The 21,402-nt window shown below is 39.9% G+C and overlaps 1 protein-coding gene across 2 annotated transcripts; it reads left to right on the forward strand.

Annotated features, from left to right (window-relative positions):
* Nucleotides 1-3,187: 3,187 nt before the first annotated feature.
* tmem154 (transmembrane protein 154) lies at nucleotides 3,188-11,717 on the forward strand. 2 transcript variants are annotated; one of them, XM_085409586.1, is made up of 9 exons: nucleotides 3,188-3,437; nucleotides 4,158-4,214; nucleotides 6,057-6,113; nucleotides 6,287-6,304; nucleotides 6,536-6,697; nucleotides 7,819-7,873; nucleotides 8,206-8,282; nucleotides 8,932-8,974; nucleotides 10,723-11,717. In XM_085409586.1, exons 1-8 carry the CDS (start codon nucleotides 3,344-3,346, stop codon nucleotides 8,961-8,963), a joined length of 552 nt encoding a protein of 183 aa, XP_085265712.1. In that variant the 5' UTR covers nucleotides 3,188-3,343; the 3' UTR covers nucleotides 8,964-8,974; nucleotides 10,723-11,717. The 2 variants fall into 2 exon arrangements, with proteins under 2 accessions (XP_085265712.1, XP_085265711.1); XM_085409585.1 differs by having other exon boundaries at nucleotides 3,196-3,437; nucleotides 6,284-6,304.
* Nucleotides 11,718-21,402: the final 9,685 nt, after the last annotated feature.

Below are 21,402 nucleotides of genomic sequence, written 5' to 3' on the forward strand. Positions count from 1 at the left end.
ATGAATGCATTGCAGGCACACAGAGTCTTGTTCCCCATCATCATATCTGATCTTTTCAGGCAAACCTAACTGGTCTCAACTCGCCCCAGAGGCGAAACTACAAAAACGTTTGTCCAACAAATTATGGACGCAGCTGTCTCTGTTGTAGATCCCTGAGGTGGAGTTTTGTTTTTCTGCTTATGTGGCCTATTGTGAAATATTTTGAAGTCAAATGGACTCTTGGGTGGAACCACAGATTGCTTATAGACGTTACAAAACACATTCAGTCTCCACCAGAGATTTTTCTTTTAGAAAAAGTAACAACACATGCAATCTTATTTCTATAAAATAGTGAAATAGAATTATTAACAGAAGCAGAAATACTGAAGTGAAAAACAGAGTGGCACTGATGGTATGACTCATGGTATACGTAAACGCTTCTGTGGAAGAGACGCTAGTCACGGATGATTAGACACATGTGAACACGATGGCTCCTTTCTCACAGAAAAGGATCACAAAACAACGATTCTTCAGCAGAAACATTATTTAGCTTCAGTTTGCTCAGTGCCAGAAGCTTGCGGGCTATTCTCAGTAAAGTCCTTGTATTGATTGTGTGAAACAAATAGAGATCATAAGTTTTCCTGTTTTTGTACCATTTGAGGTACTGTGCAAAGATCTTGTGCCAACCCTAATATCTGTATATATTTTATTTCCAAGTAGCCAAACTTCCTTGTCATTTTTAAAGTGTTCTTGAGCATTAGTTCTCCAGGCTTTCTGAAGGTCTTTATTTTGACACTAGCTGCCTTTTCACTCATTTTCAGTCCAGTTGTACCTGACTATTTTCAAGTAGCATGCCTAAAATCCCCACAGCAGATAAGCAGTGTCTGAAAGTCATCTTCATCTAAAAAGATCTATCTGACCTGAAACAGTTGACCTGTTGTTCAATGGTAACTCATCAGAAATGATCTCAGTGAAGTGTATAGCAGTCAAAACAAGATTCTTAAGGTATCTTAAGGCTGAGGTATTCCAGATTACACAAGAACTGGATTGAAATCAGTTGTGAATTAACGTGGGATTTTTGGTTCGTCAGTATGTATGGAGGAGGTGAGGAGAGAGGTACAACAGTGAGTATCTACAGCCAAGAGCAGTCAGATTTTTTTTATCTATCATACAATGCCATCTGAAAAGCATCTAGGTGGCCAAAGTGTTGTTTTTGAGTATGACAATGATCCCAAACTCACTGCCAATGCTGTAAAAGCAAATCACAGCGCAAGACTGGATAACCCAGAACTGCAGATAATAGAGCTGTCTATATCTGCAAGAATGAAAAGCTTCCAAAATTTTTAGTACTGATTTATAGACAATAATAATAATAATAATAATAATAATAATAATAATAATAATAATAATAAGCATTTAATGAGAAATCGGTTTGGCCTGAAGAGCAAAACAAAACAAGAAAAGACGCTCACTGTTAAACACATTAATGCACGCCTTTTAAGCACTGCTTCTGGTAAAGTCTTAAATCAGGGGTGTGAAACATCAGCATTTTGCTTCTTGTTGATTCAAACCACCTGTATCTTTTGTGTTGTGTCAGGAAGGGTCAAACTCTGCCACATCAAACATGCAAAGCTACCTGCTGCGGAGGCAAGAAACCAGCTGAAGGTAGGTTTTTCAAACAACCTCCTGAGATATAAAAATAATTTTCCTGCACATTTCCATTCATTCTCTGCCTCTCTACCATAGGGTCCAAAGCGGGTACACCATGGACAGATCACTGATCTGACGCAGGGCTAACACAGAGAGACAGACAACAATTCACACTGACAATTTAGAATCACCAGTTAACCCAACGCCACTAACTGCCTGTCCTTGGACTTGGGAGGATGCCAGAGTACCCAGAGGGAAACCACAAAAAAAAAATAAAACAGGGAAATTTGCCCAGAATGGTCCCAGTTGAACTCTTTGTTGCTGTGAGGCAACAGCACTAACAACTGCACCACCATATTACCCAAACAGTTCTGGTTTTGTATTTTATTAAGAAATAAGTAAGACGAAGAAGAAGACTTCTGCAAAAGTTCTATGCAGGGGCCCGATTGAGCCTTCTGGCTGGCTAAAATGATACATGAAAAATATTTTTTAGCGACTACTGACGAAATTGACAGATGCTTTTTGTTTTGTAAGGAATTTTAAAAAGACTTATTTATTGAAGACACCGATGGTTTTTAGCCACAGCTACACCTGTTGGTCTTCAAGGTTTTTGGGCCAAACAGTCTCAAACACGAGGCTCACACGGTTGAGCACATCTATTTTAACCCCAAAACACAACCCATTTCCCCAATTCAATGCTGAAAACTCTACTAGGTGGTGATGTGGTGGGTGTATGCACTGTTGTGTGTATTGGGAAGCAAGTGGGTGCAATGCAGACTTTCTTGTCCCCATAAGGATGAAGCCTTCTCAGCAGCACCATGAGGTTTGCAGGGGTTTGATTCTTGACTCGTGGCTGTAAAATCTGATAAGACATTTACTTTTCTTCAGTCAGGCTCAAATAGAAAACCTGTGCTAACTTCATATCATGTCAAACCATAATTATGAAAATTTTACTGAACATTTATATCAGAATGCTCAAAACATGCAGCCCAACTTCTCTATGTCCATTTATATTCAATTAGATATTCATTTTCTATCATTTCATTTATTCTTGTTTGTGCTAACAGAGTCTCATTCTTCTTCTTTTCATGGGAATCGAACAGTAATTCTGTGGTATACATTTTATCCCCACGTGACTCTTGAGGTGATCTGAACAGATAAAGCTGATGGAAATCGCAAAGCCCGGCCGTCATGTTGAAACACATCACCGTCGCATTTCTAACGATGAGAAGAGAAACTGTGGTCTTTTTAAAGTAGGCCAAGAACCCACAGCAGCTGACTGATAACCAAGGCAGCATGACCCTGAGGTTCATGATCAGTGTTTCACCACAAACAGTGGCTCAAGCTCCAGCTATAGTGGACACAGCAGACACGCAGCAGTTTCACACTTGGATCATTTAATGCGGTAGCTCGGTGACAGCTTTCTTCTCTTGGCAGAGCTCACGCCACCTGTTTTTTTCTTTTCTTCCTTTTTTCCTTCCTTAAAGTTTGTTCAGCTTCCCCCTTCACTCTGTTGAGCTGCATACCTAACCACCAAGAATGCCATGAGGCGTGTGGCTACAAGCACACAGCTGATTGCATCACATCTCAGAGCGTCTGAGGGTGTGCGAGTGAGACAGAGAATCGTTTTTCTTCTTCTTCTATTTAACGTTAAGTCATATCAGGAAGTGCGATGCTGTGACAGTACAGAAGGAAGCGGGCGCACAATGGCACTATGTCTGTCTCTTGGATTGGTAACATGAGCACCCCGGGGGTGAAGGTCCCCCTGCTCCTGCTGCTGCTGCTGACCACTGTGCTGCCTGGGACAGGTAGGACCGGGGACATTAGTTTCTTTACTTTCAAACAAAGCAGTGCTCTCCGCTTTCCTGCCTCCTCCCCGCTTTTGCCTTTTGTGCGCTTCAGTTTTTCTTTTGGGGCACTCTGAGAACGTCTTTTTGACTGAAAATCAAAGGCTCCTATTGCTCACGCTTTCAAAATCAAAAAAACTTCTCCTATAGTTAAAATGTAACAAGCAGAAATTGACAGTATAGGGCTAGAAGAGTCACAGGTTTGACTGTGAGATGAGCGCCATGTGTAGAAATCAGTTATCTGTCTTTATAGTTTTATAAGTCTATAACAAGGTCAGCCAAAGCTGCCTCTTACAGGCGTCACAGTCTACAGTTAGTACACTCTGAAAAGGACAGTTTCAACACAACATTATTGTTTTTTACTGAGTGGCAAACTTGCTTTAAACCAGTTGCTCAACATCATCACCTCCTAGTCCTCGGTTTTGCAACAGTTTTGATTTTTTTTGCAATCATTTGGACTAAACTAGACGGAAGTGCTGAGTTCCTGTGCGATCTGACTCGGGTTCGCTGTTTTTCACAATGTTGCCAATGAACTCAAGCAGAAGTAACAGTCTTCAGCCCCAGGTGTGTTTCACTTTTGCTATGAAATGCTGCAGATGCTTTACTTTCAAGTGTTCGCCGTCCAATTTCAATGACATAACAGCTCCCCAACACAAAGTAACGAGCTGTGTCCAAATACAGGGTTTGGCCAAGAAGAAATGGAACAAAGCGGGTCAGGGAATGACACAGTAACCACAGGTGAGGTGTAAATAATATGCTGCAAAAGTATGTGGACATGTTTTTTCTGTCAGTGCTCTGAGAAACAGATGTCTTAGTTTGTATAACCTTTGCCTTGAATTCCCTTTATTGAAACAATATCTTATAATAATATAATTAAAATTTACTTCAATTTATGTGTCTTTTAAGCATTTATTTGATGCATCAGTTTACAGCAGAACTTAACACCAATGTATTTATATACATTGGTGTGGATTTTAATCTTTTTTTCTGTCGTACTGGAGTTCCTGAGTGCACTTACACTGAAATTTTGGACAAAAATGAGGAGAGCCCTCCCCTCTCCTCCAGATCCTTAAAGAATCACTTCTCCTCAGGTCTGCACTGAGCCTGTGGGCTGGGCTGTAAATTAAGCATTTACAAGTCTGAACTTGCAAAGAGGGGAAAGAAATCCCACCATGTGACGGTGTTTCAGTATTAATCAGCCCACTCAGCTGCAGTTCTGCAGACGCTGTCACCCACTTCAACACGTTCTCTTGGATAAACATCCAACAGTGAGCATGACTTCACCACCAAACGTCAGGTGCCCACCTCGCTGAATGGGGGAAAATCCCAGAGTCTCCAACACTGTGGCGAACGTCTGCAAAATATGAATTTTTTTTAAAATCGCAAGTATTTATGACTTTTTCCTCTAATGTGTTACAAGTGTTTTGTTTTTTCTGCGATGTTCACTCAGAGACTCATGCGTGCCTCTACTTATCAATACAGCCATTTTATTGCTTTTTTCTGCCACTAAGGTGTATTAAAGTAGCTTTTACTTTCCTGTACTTATTTTAAAGCTGTAGTGACTAATTTTTAGATCAGCGTTTCCCACGAAAGAGACAACACAACACGCTTTAATGTCTCATGACCCATGCAGCCAGCGATTCTTACAAAATTTCAGAGTATTAGCGTCCCTGCCCTCAAATACTCTGAATCATTTCAGAATGTACAACACTAATCGAAAGCATGACATGAATCATTCAGTGACTGTAAAGGAGGAAGGAGAGGGGCTTATGCTTTTCAAATTAACACAGAATTGTATTCTTTTTCTTTTCATTTCGTTTCTTTTTTAAAATTTATTTCTGCTGTTTATGGTTTTAGCTCTGATAAATGTATTTTCTCTGGGAGTCTGCCTAATTTAAATATATTTGTTTTTACTTTGAGAGTGCTTTTCAGTTACTTGTGCAGGCGTTGCCTACACATTAACTAAAATTACTAAGAATTTAAGCATCTTTGGACTTCATCAATGTTAATTTTGTAAGGGAGCTTATGGAACAATTTTTTTTTTTTAATTTCCTGCCCAATATAAACTTAAAATCATCACAAACCTCCAAGTGAATGTGTCACATCATAAAAAACAGCTTCAGGAAATGGTATGGAACCTCGTTCTTCTTCTTTCCTCTCCCCGCAGTCGCCTCGCATTTATCTTGTGACCCTTTGAACGATGCCTGAACCCTAGTTCAACTCTAGCGACGACAACAATAACACTATTTTTTTTTAACACATCCTCGGGTTTCTGCAAAGAGAGAAATTTTACTTACGTTTTGTTGCTAAAAATGAAAGCGGGCCTCGTATTGGGGTAATTGTGTTGCTTTTACTTAAGCAGTAATCTGGATATTGGATATTTTTAGCTTTACGATATTAGGTTTTTCTTTGTTGCTCTGTTTCTTTCATATTACAATAAAAAAAAAACTGTTATGATGTTACTACAGCATCTTTTTTGTATTTGGTTTTCAATTTAGATGCTTAGCAACCACACTTTTTGGATATCTACATACTTTTGTCCAGGAGTATGAACACATCTGCTCTTTCTGTTGTTCCCAGTTGTTACTGACACCAGTATAGTCATCAATCAGACCAGTTCAAATGGGACTCTGTACGGTGGGTCCACAGCAGCTTTTATTTTACATGAAATCATTTTCCCCCCATCATTACATGTGAATGATGCTTTGCTTTGTTTTTTATCATCATTTGTTCTGTTTTTGCTCCCTTTTCATTTTGGATGAAACCATCTCACAATTTCTGGTTGTTTCTACTCGGGGTTCATGCAGAAGGCAGTGCCTCCGGTAGTGGTATGTATAACTGACTGCTTCTTTTACCACATGAGTAATGATTGCATTAATTATCACCTGTGCAACTGTAGTAGTCACTGGGCTGAATTGAATGTAATGTCAGTAATGCCCCATGGTTTTAATTCCTGTGAAAATCCCCTCTTTGCATATTTTTATGCCAGTGAACAAATTTTAAGACCGTTATGAGGCCTGGGTGAAACGAATGATTAAACTGCTGTCTTCCTTCCACAGTTGCCACATCAATAGATGAAAACTCCATGGATGAAACTGAATCATCAGGCCTGGACCCCATCATTATCATTATCCCTGCAGTGCTGGTGGTCTTAATCATCTGCATGATAGTTTGTGGCATTTTCATCAACCGCAGGTGGAACAAACAAAAGAGAAATCCAGGTATGTCAATCAGAGGAGGGAATATTTTAAAGTTTCACTTCTCTCACTTAATCCTGGTGTCACAGATTATTAGGCAGAGGACTCACTCGCAGGACTCTGAAGTTTAGAGAGAAGGTGAGGGTTTATTTACAATGTGACACCAAGTGAGGATATATACATATATACAGTGAGACAGATAACACAGGGGGTGGAGCTTCAACTTAATCCACAACTCACTCAGAAAGTCCACTCCAAAATGCTCATGCTCACTCACACACATCCACAGAAATCCAGACGGCAGGGAAGACGTGCAGGGAATCTAGAAGGCCTGTACACAGAGAAAAACAAAAAGTCCAAAAACAAACAAAAAGTGAAGGACTGGGGGTGATAGACTGAAGTATCTGAAATAATTTAGTGTTTGGTGGTTTTTAATGACTACTGCAATTCTCTTCTGCATGGTCTCCCCCAAAAATCCCTCCATAAGCTTCAACTGGTTCAGAACTCTGCTGCTCGAATTATCACCAGAACCCCCTCCTACCAGCACATCACCCCTGTTCTTCAGGAACTTCACTGGCTCCCTGTGAAATTGCGGATAATTTTCAAACTTCTTCTGCTCACCTTCAAGGCCATTCATAACCTCGCTCCTTCTTACCTTTCTGACCTGTTAACCACCACTTGTTCTGCCCGTTCACTTCGTTCTTCTTCTTCTATCCAGCTTACTGTACCTTCCTTCCGCCTCACCACCATGGGAAGCAGAGCTTTCAGCTGCTCTGCTCCCAGGCTGTGGAACTCTCTGCCCCCTGAAATAAGAAATATTGGGAAAAAAAAAGAAAAAAAAAAGAAAAAGAAATATTGGTTCTCTCCCCCAGTTTAAATCCCAACTCAAAACTCATCTGTTCAAATCTGCATATTCACTGTGAATCCACTGTTTGTTCATTTTATCTTGTGCTTGTATTTTATTGTTCTTATTCTGCCATTGTTTTACTAAGTGTTTTATCCTATTGTAAAGTGTCCTTGGGTGACTTGAAAGGCGCTCATAAATAAAATGTATTATTATTATTATTCAATGTACAGATTATCTGATTTGTTTTTTTGTTTTTTTATGACTGCGGCCTTGACTGCTGCATATTCTCTGCTTGTAGACCTGAGTAAGGAAGATCCATATTTGGATGGATCCAGTACAGAGAAGGTGCCGATGTAAGTGTCACCCATGTCATTTTGCTACAACTGCTTATTGAACCTGTTAAAGAACTGATATCATCTCGATGTTCAGCGCTTTGTGAGAATAACTTCCTGCTTGTGGCTGCAGCTGAATGATACTGAGAGCTGTAAAGAAAACATATACTACCCCCTGGCTTCTGTGCAATCTTTTACTATAATACTACAAACACGTCTTTCTTTTTTATTTAAGTCCGACTTATTAAAGATTAAAAAATGTGGCTCTGAAGTCCTTTGAAATTATATTTGATGTGATGATACAAAAGAAAGAAAAAAAAATATGACTCTCAGTCCTTCTTTGCGTCTTTCAGGCCGATGTTTGAAGAGGACGTGCCCTCTGTACTCGAGCTCGAAATGGAAGAGTTGGACGAGTGGATGAAAAAGGATGGTAGGTTTCACTGGATGAAGAAGAGAATTTGGAAACAAAAATACTGTGGCTAGGAATCTGATAGAAATACAGATCACAAAAGAAATACGTCGAAGTTCACTGACATCCAGGTTTTGGTGGTGTCGAGTGACTAAAAAGAAGGCACCAGGTCTTCTTTTTGTCTCTTAACCAAGAGACTCTGTCAGTTCTGAAACAACTGGCCAAGCGTCACAGGTATTTAAGCCCCAGCGAGGGAGGCTGTGCCCTTGGAGGTTGTCCTGAAGGTCACTGACATGCCATTAATCGTATGTGAGTCATGACATGAGTTAGGGTGTGGAAAAAAAGTCTTGCCACTGTCACTGGAGCTAAAGTGCCAGTAATGCTCTCAGACAAAAACTGGTTCAACCGAAAGATAAAACGCAAGCTGAGCATCATAGTGTAGTGCAGTGACAGGTGCTCAGACTTTTGCAACCACTCCACCAACGTGGAGAGCCACCCGCACAGGGAAAGACCCAGCTGGTTTGAGAGAGGCGTGAAGGAGGTGCCACAGTTTATCCAGCAGATGTCGCTGTTGTTTACATCAAGTAATCTCCAGCAGAGCTTCTTACGCTGAAGTTGCTTTATTCCACACTGACTGATCTCATGACTTTTCTTTGAATTCTTTGCATAGGTGAAACTGCAGAGGACTCTAAATGTCTGTAACTGAATTTAAGGTGAGCATACCTGTGCATATTATCAAGTTATTAACATTTACAGACTATTTTGAGAATAATTTCTCTCAATTGCAACCTCACTTAGGATTTGTTTATATATTAGATCATTTAGATCTCCAAAATGTGTTTTTAAACCAAATGATGATCAAGCATGAAGAAGTGTAGAGTTTTGAGTGACATTTTCCTGCTGCCTACTAACAAAACTTCACTTAATATTGATTTTCTCATAGTACAAACACAGAGCGTTGCGCAAACAAATTACTTATAGCATGTTGCACAACAATGCTAACACAACACAGATCAACAGCTGACTCGGGCAATAAAAAGTGTTTCCAAGCCGTTTCCTCTCTGCTGCCAGCCTCTGTTTGTTGTGATGCACCAGCTGGTTTTCAGCAGAGCTGTGACTGATGAACTGTGACCCTTTCGTCACTGCACATGTTTGAAAGCGCAAACACCACTAACATCTGTTAGTGATTACAACAGGCATGCGTGGAAGTGTGGTGCAACTCAACCCTGGAATAGTCTCCTTTACTGGAAGAGCCGGGAAGGCGAGGTCAAGGTCCGCTCCGCGAAATGTTGACCAACGTCATTTACACATTGCTTTTTCCCAGGGTTTTATTTCCAAAGCTGTACAAGGGCTAGAGGTTACTTGCATTCAACTAGGAGGCACTTTGTACACACGAGGTTACACAAGAGATCTCAAAACAGAAGTAAATGTGATGTTGGTGTTGCTGCGGTTGCTCAATGCGATGCCATCTAGCGTGGCAGCTGTGCCCTGTTTGTCAGACCTGTGAATTTCCACGGTGACTCGGGCACAATGGTGGCTGGGAGTAAGAAAAGAAAGCATATGCAGTGTTGCTGAAAGCAAGTTTGTTAAAATAACCTAGAATAAGTTTAACCTTTGTGACATTCAGACGAAAACCAGTCTCATGACCAGTTTTAACCTAGTGATTAATTCGAGGATCCTGCAGGCTTCATTTATGTTGCCCATGAATGTAGATGCTTTTAGGTGCTTCAGTCAACTACAGCTTCATACCAGACCTCTTCATCAGCTTATTTACCACTCAAATATGAAGCTCTGGTTAGTGTGTAGCAAGAACGGAGGCTGTGAAAGGCATTGAGAGCAGAGCTAAACAGGAAGTTTCTGATGTTTGTGAAGCAAAACAATGAGCTGAAAAACACCAAAATGCAGATGCTTGGTTCTAAAGCGTGTGAAACCTTTATTCTACACAAGAATAGATTCATTGCCAAATATGCTCAGGAAAACAGGATGAATATCGGCCACTGCAAACGTTGCTTTCAAGTTAAGCACCTCCGCTCTGACTTTTCACACTTATGTTTTTTTTAGTCGTGTGTGGGATCATCACCTTTCCAGCTCAGCTCACGGGTAGCAGAGGAGCTGTGAAGTGAAGGTTTTATTGTTTTGTTGCTGCCAGAGTCTGAGGTTTGTGATTAGTGATCCTTCTTTGACGCTGCGTGAACCAGTGCTTACCATGTGTGCAGCGAGGCTGTGATGGACTGTACGGCACTGTGAGTCAGTGAATGTGGCACACTAGAGATGGAGTTGGGCTGAATTATGCTGTAATTTAAACCCTTTTGATCCCAAATATCAGCTGAAAAACTACCCGAATGTGTCAGTTTTACCACATCAGCTGCAAACACAGGACACTGGAGTTACATTTTAGAAGGTTGACCTTTAAGTCTGACATGTCTACCTCTTTCTCTTTCCCATGATTCCCTGTCTGCAGGTTAAAGGAGACACTGTCAACACAACGCAAGCCAGCACTGATGTTTGAACCTCCTCCACCAGCAATAATCCAGATGCAATCATTTCATTTTTATGACTAAGTACCTGTAAAAACAAACCCAGCTGAAGCCTGTGGTTTTGGCTAATTAGCGCCTCTTTTTCTAACACACTAAACATGTAGCGCTGCACAGAAAGCTGCTTTTCTTTTTATACTGTGTGTGATTCTAATGTTTTAACCATTGTGCTGAAAAATATGCAGCCCGTGAAGTCATAAATGAAACTGTAGCTCGATGCAACAATGGCTAAAGCTCTTTTAAAGCAACCACTGGAGAGCTGGCTTGCTCGGGGGTTGTGTTTTTTTAAGCGAGTACCTCTTTTCACAGTTCTGCTTCTTTGCACAACACTTACAGCATCCCCTCCCCTGACCACTGGCATTAGTCAGTGCAGTAAGGTTTGTAACAAGCTGAGATTGTGTGGTACCACCAGGAGCATGGTTGCTGCTTTATCATTGTTTGCTGCTCGTAAACACCAACACCTGTTACGCCCATATCCACACGCTGTTTATATTGAAGAAAGTCAGGTTAAAGAACACCAAAGTAGCACCACTTACCTAAAAATTGCACATTCAAGACCACATTACATGATTTCCTATTTTCAGCTTCATGTTAGTGAAACTCAGAGTGGTTGAAGTTACATTTTCATTCATTGCACCACTTTAAAGTGGTGACATTTGTGTTCATTCAGGCCCATAAGTATTTGACACAGCTTCTCTGATTCAGCCTTTTGTCTCTTTCATAGGTTTATTTTGGTTTTTCAGCCATGGATGGCCTCCTTCACTTCACATGCAATAATATTTCTTTGGACAGTGGAAAACTACCAAATAGGCATTCAACACTTGGAATCACCTGGGTGTGAAACTGATGGCTGGTTTTCCAATTACTTTTGATCCTCTTTGGTTAAACAGCTTGAATTAAATGCTGAAAGTCTGTGCTTTAATCACATGCTATTTGTTTGATTTAAAATCTTCTCTGGTGGTTTACAGAGGCAAAGTTAGAAAAAAAATGCCATGGTCCAAATACCTATGGATCTAACTGTATATAACAGCAGATTAAAGCACAATAAGACACGTGTTTCTGTCACTGTGGGCCTACACTCCGCTTTAGCTCATACTGCCTTGAATCCACTGATGAGCCTCTCCTGTTTCCATCTACAAGCTCTGTTTGTCTGATGGACACTTGTGAAAAGCTGATGGGATTTATACCACAGGAAGGTCTGAGGGAGCGAGGCCAGACGATCCATGCAAAGCAATGAATACAAATGAGAAAGAAGTCTCTCACAGCACTTTTCCCCCTCCTGTTCTCCCTCTTTCCCATTAAATTTCCAGACAGCAGTTCTGTCTGTCACCGCACGCATAGTGTCAGCGCTGACTTAACACCGAGATTTTGACAATCAACAGCTAACAGAGTAGAAAATTACTCTTTACATGCATGTATCAAACTTACTTGGTATCAACATTATCAAGTAGCCGTTCTCTGGCTGTAATTTGATAGGGTTTCAGTTTGGGGCATCGCACCGAGGTTACGTTTTTAAGACCTGCAGAAAAAGAAGCTTTTAGTTTACTTTATATGTAGTTAAATAGCACTCTTCAAAACAGAACAGAAGCTTTCCACTGCTCCCTCATTCACAAGGGTTCGTCACAGCAAGTAGCTCTACATATTTGTTAGATTTTTTTTAATGCTGGATGCCAGATTAATGGCACCATCCCAAAGAGGTTTGTGTGTCCTCCTGTGATCAGAATGGCGAGATTTTGCTCATTAGGTGAATGTGTAAGCGCTACCCTGTAGAGGGAAGTGCTAAACAATAATTAACACAACAATTTTGAGATCCTCAGTCATGGAGGCTGAACTGCAAAGGCTCAATCACCTTTAATGATCAAACATGTGGCTGGGACCACTGACGAGGCCCTGCCACAAGGTCTCAGGCATAGGGCGAGCACATACAGACGCAGCAGCTGGTACACGTAGGCAGGAGTTTTAAAAAACAGCAATAAAACCTTAAAATGTATTCTAAAACTAACAGGTGGCCTCTGAAGGGCTGTAAGAACAAATGGGGGTCACTCCTTTAGCTAGGTGTTAAAAGCTCAGCAGCAGGATTTTGAGTTTTGTTGCCTCACACCTTTATTACAGCTTCTTCACTTATCCTAAACAATGTGCTACAGAAATCTTCTAAAGAAATCCAAATAAGCTTCTGTACACTGACTCCTAGACAGTCATTAAAGAGGTCTTTCAGTTTGCAAAAAAATTCTCAGGACGAGGTTTGATAAATGTCAAAATGATATCACTCACAAGTGTTTCGAGAGCTTGAGAAGCCAAACGACACATTTCAACTGAGTGTTTGTTATAAGGCACTTGGGCTGCTTTTGGAACTTCACTATTGGGTACTAAACGTTAATAATTCTGCTATTTTTGACCTTTGGTTGCTCTGACTTTGCTGCAGAGCTAGAATATGCTCTCCATGGCTTGCCTCTTTGCTATATTTCTGACACTTTAGTCTTATGAAACCTTCATTCTTTCTGACCCTCATATTGTTTGTTTGCTGCAGGGTTTAAATCACTTAAGGGTAATTCATGACTTTCTTACAGACATATCATTAGATTAAGCTAGTTTCACTACTACTTATGTTTGTTTACGCTTTCTCTCCAATTGGTCCTTCTTAGTTGACTTGCTAGTATATTTAAAAATAGAATGAAAGACAGAGCCTTGAACTTCCAGCCCCTCTTGTGTGGAACAGTTTGGATTCAGGACACAGACGCCTTCTCTGTTTTTAACATTAGGCTTAAAACTTTCCTTTTTGATAAAGCTTTTTATTAGAACTGGATCAGGTGACCCTGAGTCATCCCTTAGTTATGCTGCGATAGGCCTAGGCTGCTGTTCTTCTTCACTCACCTTTTTTCATGTGTTTATACACCAGTCTGCATTTAATCATTAGTTATTATTAATCTCTGGCTCTCTTTCTTCAATTGAAAAATTGAAGTAGTGTTTTTGTTTTTTAATTGGAAAATGTATCATTTAGGAAAATATTCCCAGACCTAACCTTCTCAGAAGTAAGGATTTCTTGTTCGTCCTTGTCTTCAGAGGGGTTAAAAGTACACAAATTATTTAGGTAAGTAAAAGTACAAATGCGTGTTCCAAAAAAATACTTTAGTTAGAATTTAAATACTGTTTCAACAATTCAAGTAAAAGTGAAAAGCATGTACTCAAAGTAAGAAAGTAAATCGTCTTTGAAGGGCGTTTTTGCCAGTTAGCTTTTTGTGCAAAGCTAAGAACCTCATGCTATATTCATGTGCTAATAAAAGGATATTAGAGCATAGAAATACAAACATTTTTGTTTTTTCTTTCACTTTGCTTCCACAACTAAAAATACAGTGAGAAATATTGCATTTGAAATGATCAGACACTTAAAAATCATCCCTACCTTTATGCTGGCACTAACTTGATTCTGCCCACCGAATCTTGTTGATATCGGCACCAAAAATTCTGTCCAAATTCTATAGGCTCGTGATTTAGGCCCAAATCAGTTTGATATTTGAAATAAAAAACTTCCATTATATGAAGTGATGATCCTCTTTTGAAATGAGTAGAAAGTACAAATAGTTATTTGCACTTTTAATCATCATTGCTGAAAGCTGCAGCACAAATGAAGTTGATCATTATGCTATAATTACACTGTGATCCAGTGAAAGCTTGATGACAAAGTGAAGATGCACTTCAGACTCTGGCTTTCAGGTCGATGTGCTCCAGCAGCAGGTGTGGAATTTAATTTACTGGTGGGATCAGAGGATCAGATTATGGTTAAACTGGTTTGAATAAAACAGCAAAGTGATTCAAATCAAACATGACCCGAGCGCTTTCATCTTCTACTTGTGGCAAAGGAATCTCTCACAAAGGTGTGTATATTCGCAGATATGTGGGTGGACAGGTGCATTTATAACTTTGCTTAAAGGCATGTCTGTCACGGTGAGCAGACATATGATGTAATCCCCTCCAGGATTCACTCATAACATCATATTTCCAAAGCCCCCGTCTTCTCCAAATTTACAGGCTTTGTTGACTGAATCAGTGTCTACCCAGCAGGCACTGTTGCTGCCTGTCACACTCTATCAGCTCGATTTTCACAGACGCACCAGCATCCGTGTTTGTTTGCCTTCGAGAGTTGACAAACTGTGTGCGATGTCACAGAGCGTCATCTGTCTGTCGCAGTCGCCGCGTTCAGCCATTCTTGGGCAACGTTTGAGTGGAAAACAGGGACGAGGAAGTCTGCGAGCGTCATTAAAAGAAGACTTTCAGGTCTGATTTCGATACGTTGGAGTCGTGATGCACAATTTAATGCACATTATTTCCTCTGCGTCCCATTAAAGGTTGCTTCAGAGACATCTGCCAGGGCTGTAAATGCCTCTCTAGCTTTCTAGTTTGTGAGTGTTTGCAGTGCATAAACTATTTGCTATGCTTTATTTTTTGTGTATATCTACTTCTTTAGACCTCTAAAAATGTTTTTATTAAGACAATTCAAGAGGAAAAATGCTTCCTTCCTTCTAATAATATATGTTACCTCTAAAGGCCTTAACCTGTGACGAGGAGTCAAAAACAAGGCAAAAAGGCCTGGAAATCACTGTTTTAAACAATCATTAGGAAGCTCTAGGGAAAGTTCCATGTTTAGGTGTGGTGATGACCACAACAGCAGGCAGAGAAATCCCCCTGACACAAAAATTTCAAGCTGTGGTTCAGATTTCTTTGAGAACTCACTTACAGGACCTCTTTCCATAAAGCCCAGCTACAGCAGCTTTCAAACCCTATTTGAGAGAAAATTTAGCTAGAAAGTGTGGATATTTACAGTCATTCTTTGTTTCCAGGGTGTGCTTTCATTGACCGGATGCCAGCCTCAATTCCACACTTCTCATGATCACATGTTTGGTGCTTAGTGATATCTCAGGGTTTCAGACTCTCCCTGCAGGATCCAGATACAGGCCATGAAAATGACCATGAGCCAAAGCTAACCACAGCTGGCACCACATGGCTAACTTGAGCAGGAGCAGCCTCACACTAATCCACAATAACTCTCTTCTTTTTTTTTTTGCCTTTGAATAAATGCGGCTCAATATTCTGGGAAGAATTAGGGCAGCCTACATGATTTCTGACGTGCTGTGTAAATTTCCATTTATAGCCTCTCACTTCCTGTGTTATTACTCAAACTTTAATGATTAGAAAATATATATTTTCAGTTTCCAGTCATGAATACAAAAAATGTTTTATTAGTATATATAAAAATATTATTACATGTATTATTGTTGCTGATCTTCACCTAAGCATTGGTTTTGCCTCTTTTCATAAAAGGTGTCTATCTATCTATCTATCTATCTATCTATCTATCTATCTATCTATCTATCTATCTATCTATCTATCTATCTATCTATCTATCTATCTATCTATCTATCTATCTATCTATCTATCTATCTATCTATCTATCTGGGTTTTTAAAGCTCTTCTTTGGACGTTTGCTGCCTTTTATTCTGTTGTCTGTCAAGATGATCACAGACTGCTTCAATAATGTTGAGCTCCGGGCTCTGAGGAGGCTGATCCATGACTGATGGTGTTCAGTTGTTTGTTTTTCTATCCAGATCTGATTTTACATATTTTACATTCTTACTAGATGGTATTTTTTATTATTAACCTTTATTTAACCAGGAAAAGTCCCATTGAGATTAAAAACCTCTTTTGCAAGGGAGTCCTGGCCAAGAGGCGACAACACGTTGAAATTACAAAGTTACATACATATTATAAATAACAATTACATTTTAAAAACATTTTTCTCTGGCTCTCTCAATCTGGACTTAAAAGCATTTAATGAAATAAGATCTGCTATCTTCCAGTCTTTTTGCATCATGTTCCATGTGAAAGGGGCAGCATAAGTAAAAGCCCTCTTTCCCAGTTCAGTTCTGGCAAATGGAACATTGAGCAATAAAAGATCGCTTGAACGCAGGCTGTAAGAAACAGTACTTCTCCGTGTGAGCAGATCGCAAATGTAGGTGGGCATTTGTCCAAGCAGGGCCTTATAAATAAAGATGCACCAGTGAGCAAACCTCCTGGAGGACAACGAAGGCCATCCCACTCGAGCGTACTACATAGCGGATCAAAACCGGACTGCACTTTTCTGCGAAATGCAGCCCCAAACCATGACAGAGTCTCCATCGTGTTTTACAGATGGTTGTAGACACCCATTCACTGACAATGATCAGACCTGTTGCCACTGAGTTTCAGTCCAGTTCTTGTGTAATTTGGCATATCACAGCCTTTTCTCCCTGTTTCCTTTTCTTAAGAATCACTTATTGAAAGCCACGCTTCCACTGAGACCATTTGTGATGAAGCTTCAGTGAACAGTAGATCAGCCGCGTCAGGTCTTTGCTAGATTTTTTTCCTATTTCATAAGGAGATGACTTCCAAATACTGTTCATCTGCGGTGGATTGTTTTTTAGGCTTTCCACTGGTCCTTTTGTCCTCCTCTTGTCCTGTTTCCTCAACTTTTATTTATTTGTGACTGCATGTTAATTGTAAAGATACAATGTACAATGTAATACATGTAAATTGCCTAAAGATACACTTTAAAATTAGATCTTTGCTAAGTTGTCTATTATGTGTAGACACAACACTCGCTCATCTCTTGGTTTAGGTGCCCTTTTTATCCTTGAGTGAGTCTTAGGTCATTGTTAGAGCTTAACAAAAAAATTAAACAAAAAACAAAAAACAACTACAAGAAAGTCTGGCTCTTTGGAAGAAACAAGGGGTCGATCAAGACTTTTGTACTGTAAAAATTCTTCATATAATGATAAACAAATGCTTTGATCGCAAGTAAGTGTTGTATGAGGGTAAGATGCTTTGTTCATGACTTTTATACATCATAAAACTGAAAAAACTTATACAAAACCAAACCTAGAGGTTTTACTGATCAGCAGTGATGTTCTTCTGTGGTTAGTAAGCAGAACTTTTCCTCTGTTTTACTGGTTACTATGATTTGGATCATTCTCATGTTTAGATCAGTATACAGCTCTGAGTCGCCCCTGGATTTGATTAGAGGCAGCCAACTGGGAGTGTGAGCTCCTTCAAAACAGCCCCCAGACCCAGAAGAGGGAGCCTGTTTATAAGCAGTTAAGTAACTTTGATGTCTTGTGTAACTCAGAGGTTCAAAGGATGGGAGCAGTGATCTGGAGCCCCCACTCCTGCAGCCCCCTCCCAAAGGTCACCCAGATTGAACCAGATCACAGCACTCCAGCTACAGTGAATGAGGAGGAAACAGAGCAGAGGGATACCTAATTAAATCATTCATTTATTCATATAAAAAAGAATGATGAATTAATTTATTAAGTGAAAGAATTACCTAAACCTTCCTTGACCTGTGTGAAAAAAATAAGAGCTGCAATCAAATGTTTGTGCTAACTGCCAATGAGTCATTCACATCAAGTATTTTCACCACATTGAGGGGTTTTCCAACATAGACTTTTTAAGGTATCAACTTTAACTAGGTCACTCGCAAACCCCATTGTTTTTTTTAGCCATTCAGAGGTAGGTTTATCCGGTCGTTAAGTGATGACATGACGAATCCTACTTCCGGGCCTAAAGTAGTCTGCGTTTAATATGGCTTTTGTGTTGTTAACATTGTTAATGTTATGTATTTTCTTCTATTTAATCTCAAAAAGCTCCTAAAAAAAACTCCTAAAACAGTCAGTGATCCCTGTTGACCTCCCTCGGCTTTTATTACCGCTAATCATTTATTTAAGCTCAGTTTTTAAAACCTTAGGATGTAACTACAGCCCAGCCCATGCAGCAGTATATGAATGACTAACCTCGTATTGTGGATGGATTATCTCAGTTGTTCTCCTGGCTGAAGTTTGGTCTTTTAACAGCATCCTGGCATGCGATTACATTTGTTCCTGACCACTCACATTAACTTTTATCGAGTGGAAAAAAATTGAGCTTGTTTATATTATGCTAACATAGCTGTGTCGCTAGCGGTCACGTAGCACATAATTATATACCAGCTAGCCCAACTTCAGTAACCCTACAAACATCACTGCTGTTTAGTTTTCTGTCTTCATTTATGTTGGAAGTGATAACAGAGCTGTACGTTTTAATTTGTTTCCAAAACCCCGCAGTCAGGACATGCTATATTGTATTTAGATAGAAGCTAGCGAGCTAACTCCCTGCTAACTTCTAACTCCGTTAAATGTCATAAATTCCGTTTTCATGGATGCCTGGATGTTAAACTCAATTGTTACACCTGGTATTAAAGATGAAAGACTTTAGACAGTTTTTCAACTCTCAGTAATGCCATAGTGATCGTTTGATATATGGACCTGCAGCGGAGTTTAGGCCCAGACATGGCTAGTGACGTCAGACTTAACGACCGGATTGTTGTGTTTCTGATCATTGTCCTCTTGAGGGGGCATGAACTGATGGCCAGACACTTTCCTTCAGGAGTTTCTGGTAGAGAGCAGAATGATTCAATCAATAATAGCAAGCCTTTCAGGTCCTAAAGCAGCAAAGCATCCCTAGACCATTGCACTACCACCACCATGTTTTACTGTTGCTATGGTGGGGTTTTTTTTTTATGAAATACTGTGCTGAGCTTTATGCAGATGTAATGGGACTCACCTTCCAAAAATAAACTTTTGTCTCATTAGTCCACAGAATATTTTCCCAGAAGTCTTGGGGATCATCAAGATGCATTTAGTCAGCACTGGTTTTCTCCTTGACCCATGGATGCTATTTTTCATGACCTCTAACCTTAACAGAGACAAGTGAGGCATGCAGTCCTTTAAATGTTGTTCTGGGTTCTTCTGTGACCTCCTGGATGAGTCATCAACATGTTTTGGAGTTATTTTAGTAGGCTGGTCACTCCTAGGAAGGTTCACCACTGTTTCAAGTTTTCTACGTTTGTGGTGATGGCTCACTGTGCTTCACTGGAATCCCAAAGCCTTATAAACAACTTTGTTCCCATTTCCAGATGGACAGATATCAATGATTTTGTTTCTTAGCTGTTCTTGAGTTTCTTTAGATTGTGGTATGATGTGTTGCTTTTTGAGGTTTTTTTAGCCTGCTTCATTTTGTCTAACAGGCTTGATTTCAATTCAATTCAATTTTATTTATATAGTGCCAAATCACAACAACAATCCCCTCAAGGCGCTTTATATTGTACAGTAGATCGTACAATAATATATTCAGAGAAAACCCAACAATCATATGACCCCCTATGAGCAAGCACTTTGGCGACAGTGGGAAGGAAAAACTCCCTTTTAACAGGAAGAAACCTCCGGGAGAACCAGGCTCAGGGAGGGGCGGGGCCATCTGCTACGACCGGTTGGGGTGGGAGAAGGAAAACAGGATAAAAAACATGCTGTGGAAGAGAGACAGAGATTAATAACAGATATGATTCAATGCAGAGAGGTCTATTAACACATAGTGAGTGAGAAAGGTGACTGGAAAGGAAAAACTCAATGCATCATGGAAATCCCCCGGCAGCCTACGTCTATTGCAGCATAACTAAGGGAGGATTCAGGGTCACCTAGCAAAAAGGAAAGTTTTAAGCCTAATCTTAAAAGTAGAGATAGTGTCTGTCTCCCGAATCCAAAACGGAAGCTGGTTCCACCGAAGAGGGGTCTGAAAACTGAAGCCTCTCCCTCCCATTCTACTTTTAAATACTCTAGGAACAACAAGTAAGCCAGCAGTGCGAGAGCGAAGTGCTATTTAAGTGACTTCTTAATTTAACAGGTCTGGCAGTAATCACACCTGAGTGTGGCTACTGAAACTGAAATCAACTTTTCAAATAAATAAATGGTGAATCACAGTTCATTCATGATTTAACAAGAAGAGGACAATTACTTTTTCACACAGCTCCAGGTTGCTTTGGATAGCCTTTTCCTTTAATAAATGAAATCATTGTTTAAAAACTGCATTTTGTATTTACTCTGGTTATCTCTGTCTAATATTAAAATTTTTTTGATGATCTGAAACGTGACAAATATAAAAAAAAACAAGTAATCAGGAATGGGGCAAATACATTTCTATATTGTAGCCATAGGCTTAGACCTGGGAATGGTCATCACGACCATTAACAACAAAAATGATAATTCTAATATTAATTGTCATATAAATAATAAGGAGAAGATGACAAGACAAAGAAAAGAAAAACGAGGTGAAGTTAATCTGATGGCTTATCTAGAGTGTCTCACATTCACCAGGGACCCAGCTCCGTTAGGCACAGGAAAAGGTCATAAAAGGAAGAACTACTGCTTGAGCCTTACAGGACACCCCCCACCCCAGGAAGGTAGGCACATCACGCACGTCACATGTGTATCTATGTTTTCTCCGGACCTATGCATGTTGCATTGGCTCTAAAGTTGCTAAAGTCGGGTTTAAGGCCATGATATAAATGCTTTCACAAACCCCTCTTTGAAGCCTTGTCAAAATAAAAATAATAACGTAATAATAAAAGTACTGCAGAGAGGGAGAAATAAACTCCAGGGGAATATGTTTGGAATATTTCGAAATAAAATCCCAATCAACTACTATCTTTAATTTCTACTTTAAAAAACAAAAACAAAACTCATTTGTCTCCATAAATAAATGTCTCT

Source organism: Rhamphochromis longiceps, linkage group LG6 (assembly GCF_057381845.1).
Source record: "Rhamphochromis longiceps isolate RC_006_pf linkage group LG6, R_longiceps_female_GT1.1, whole genome shotgun sequence".
Classification (NCBI taxonomy): Eukaryota; Metazoa; Chordata; class Actinopteri; order Cichliformes; family Cichlidae; genus Rhamphochromis; species Rhamphochromis longiceps.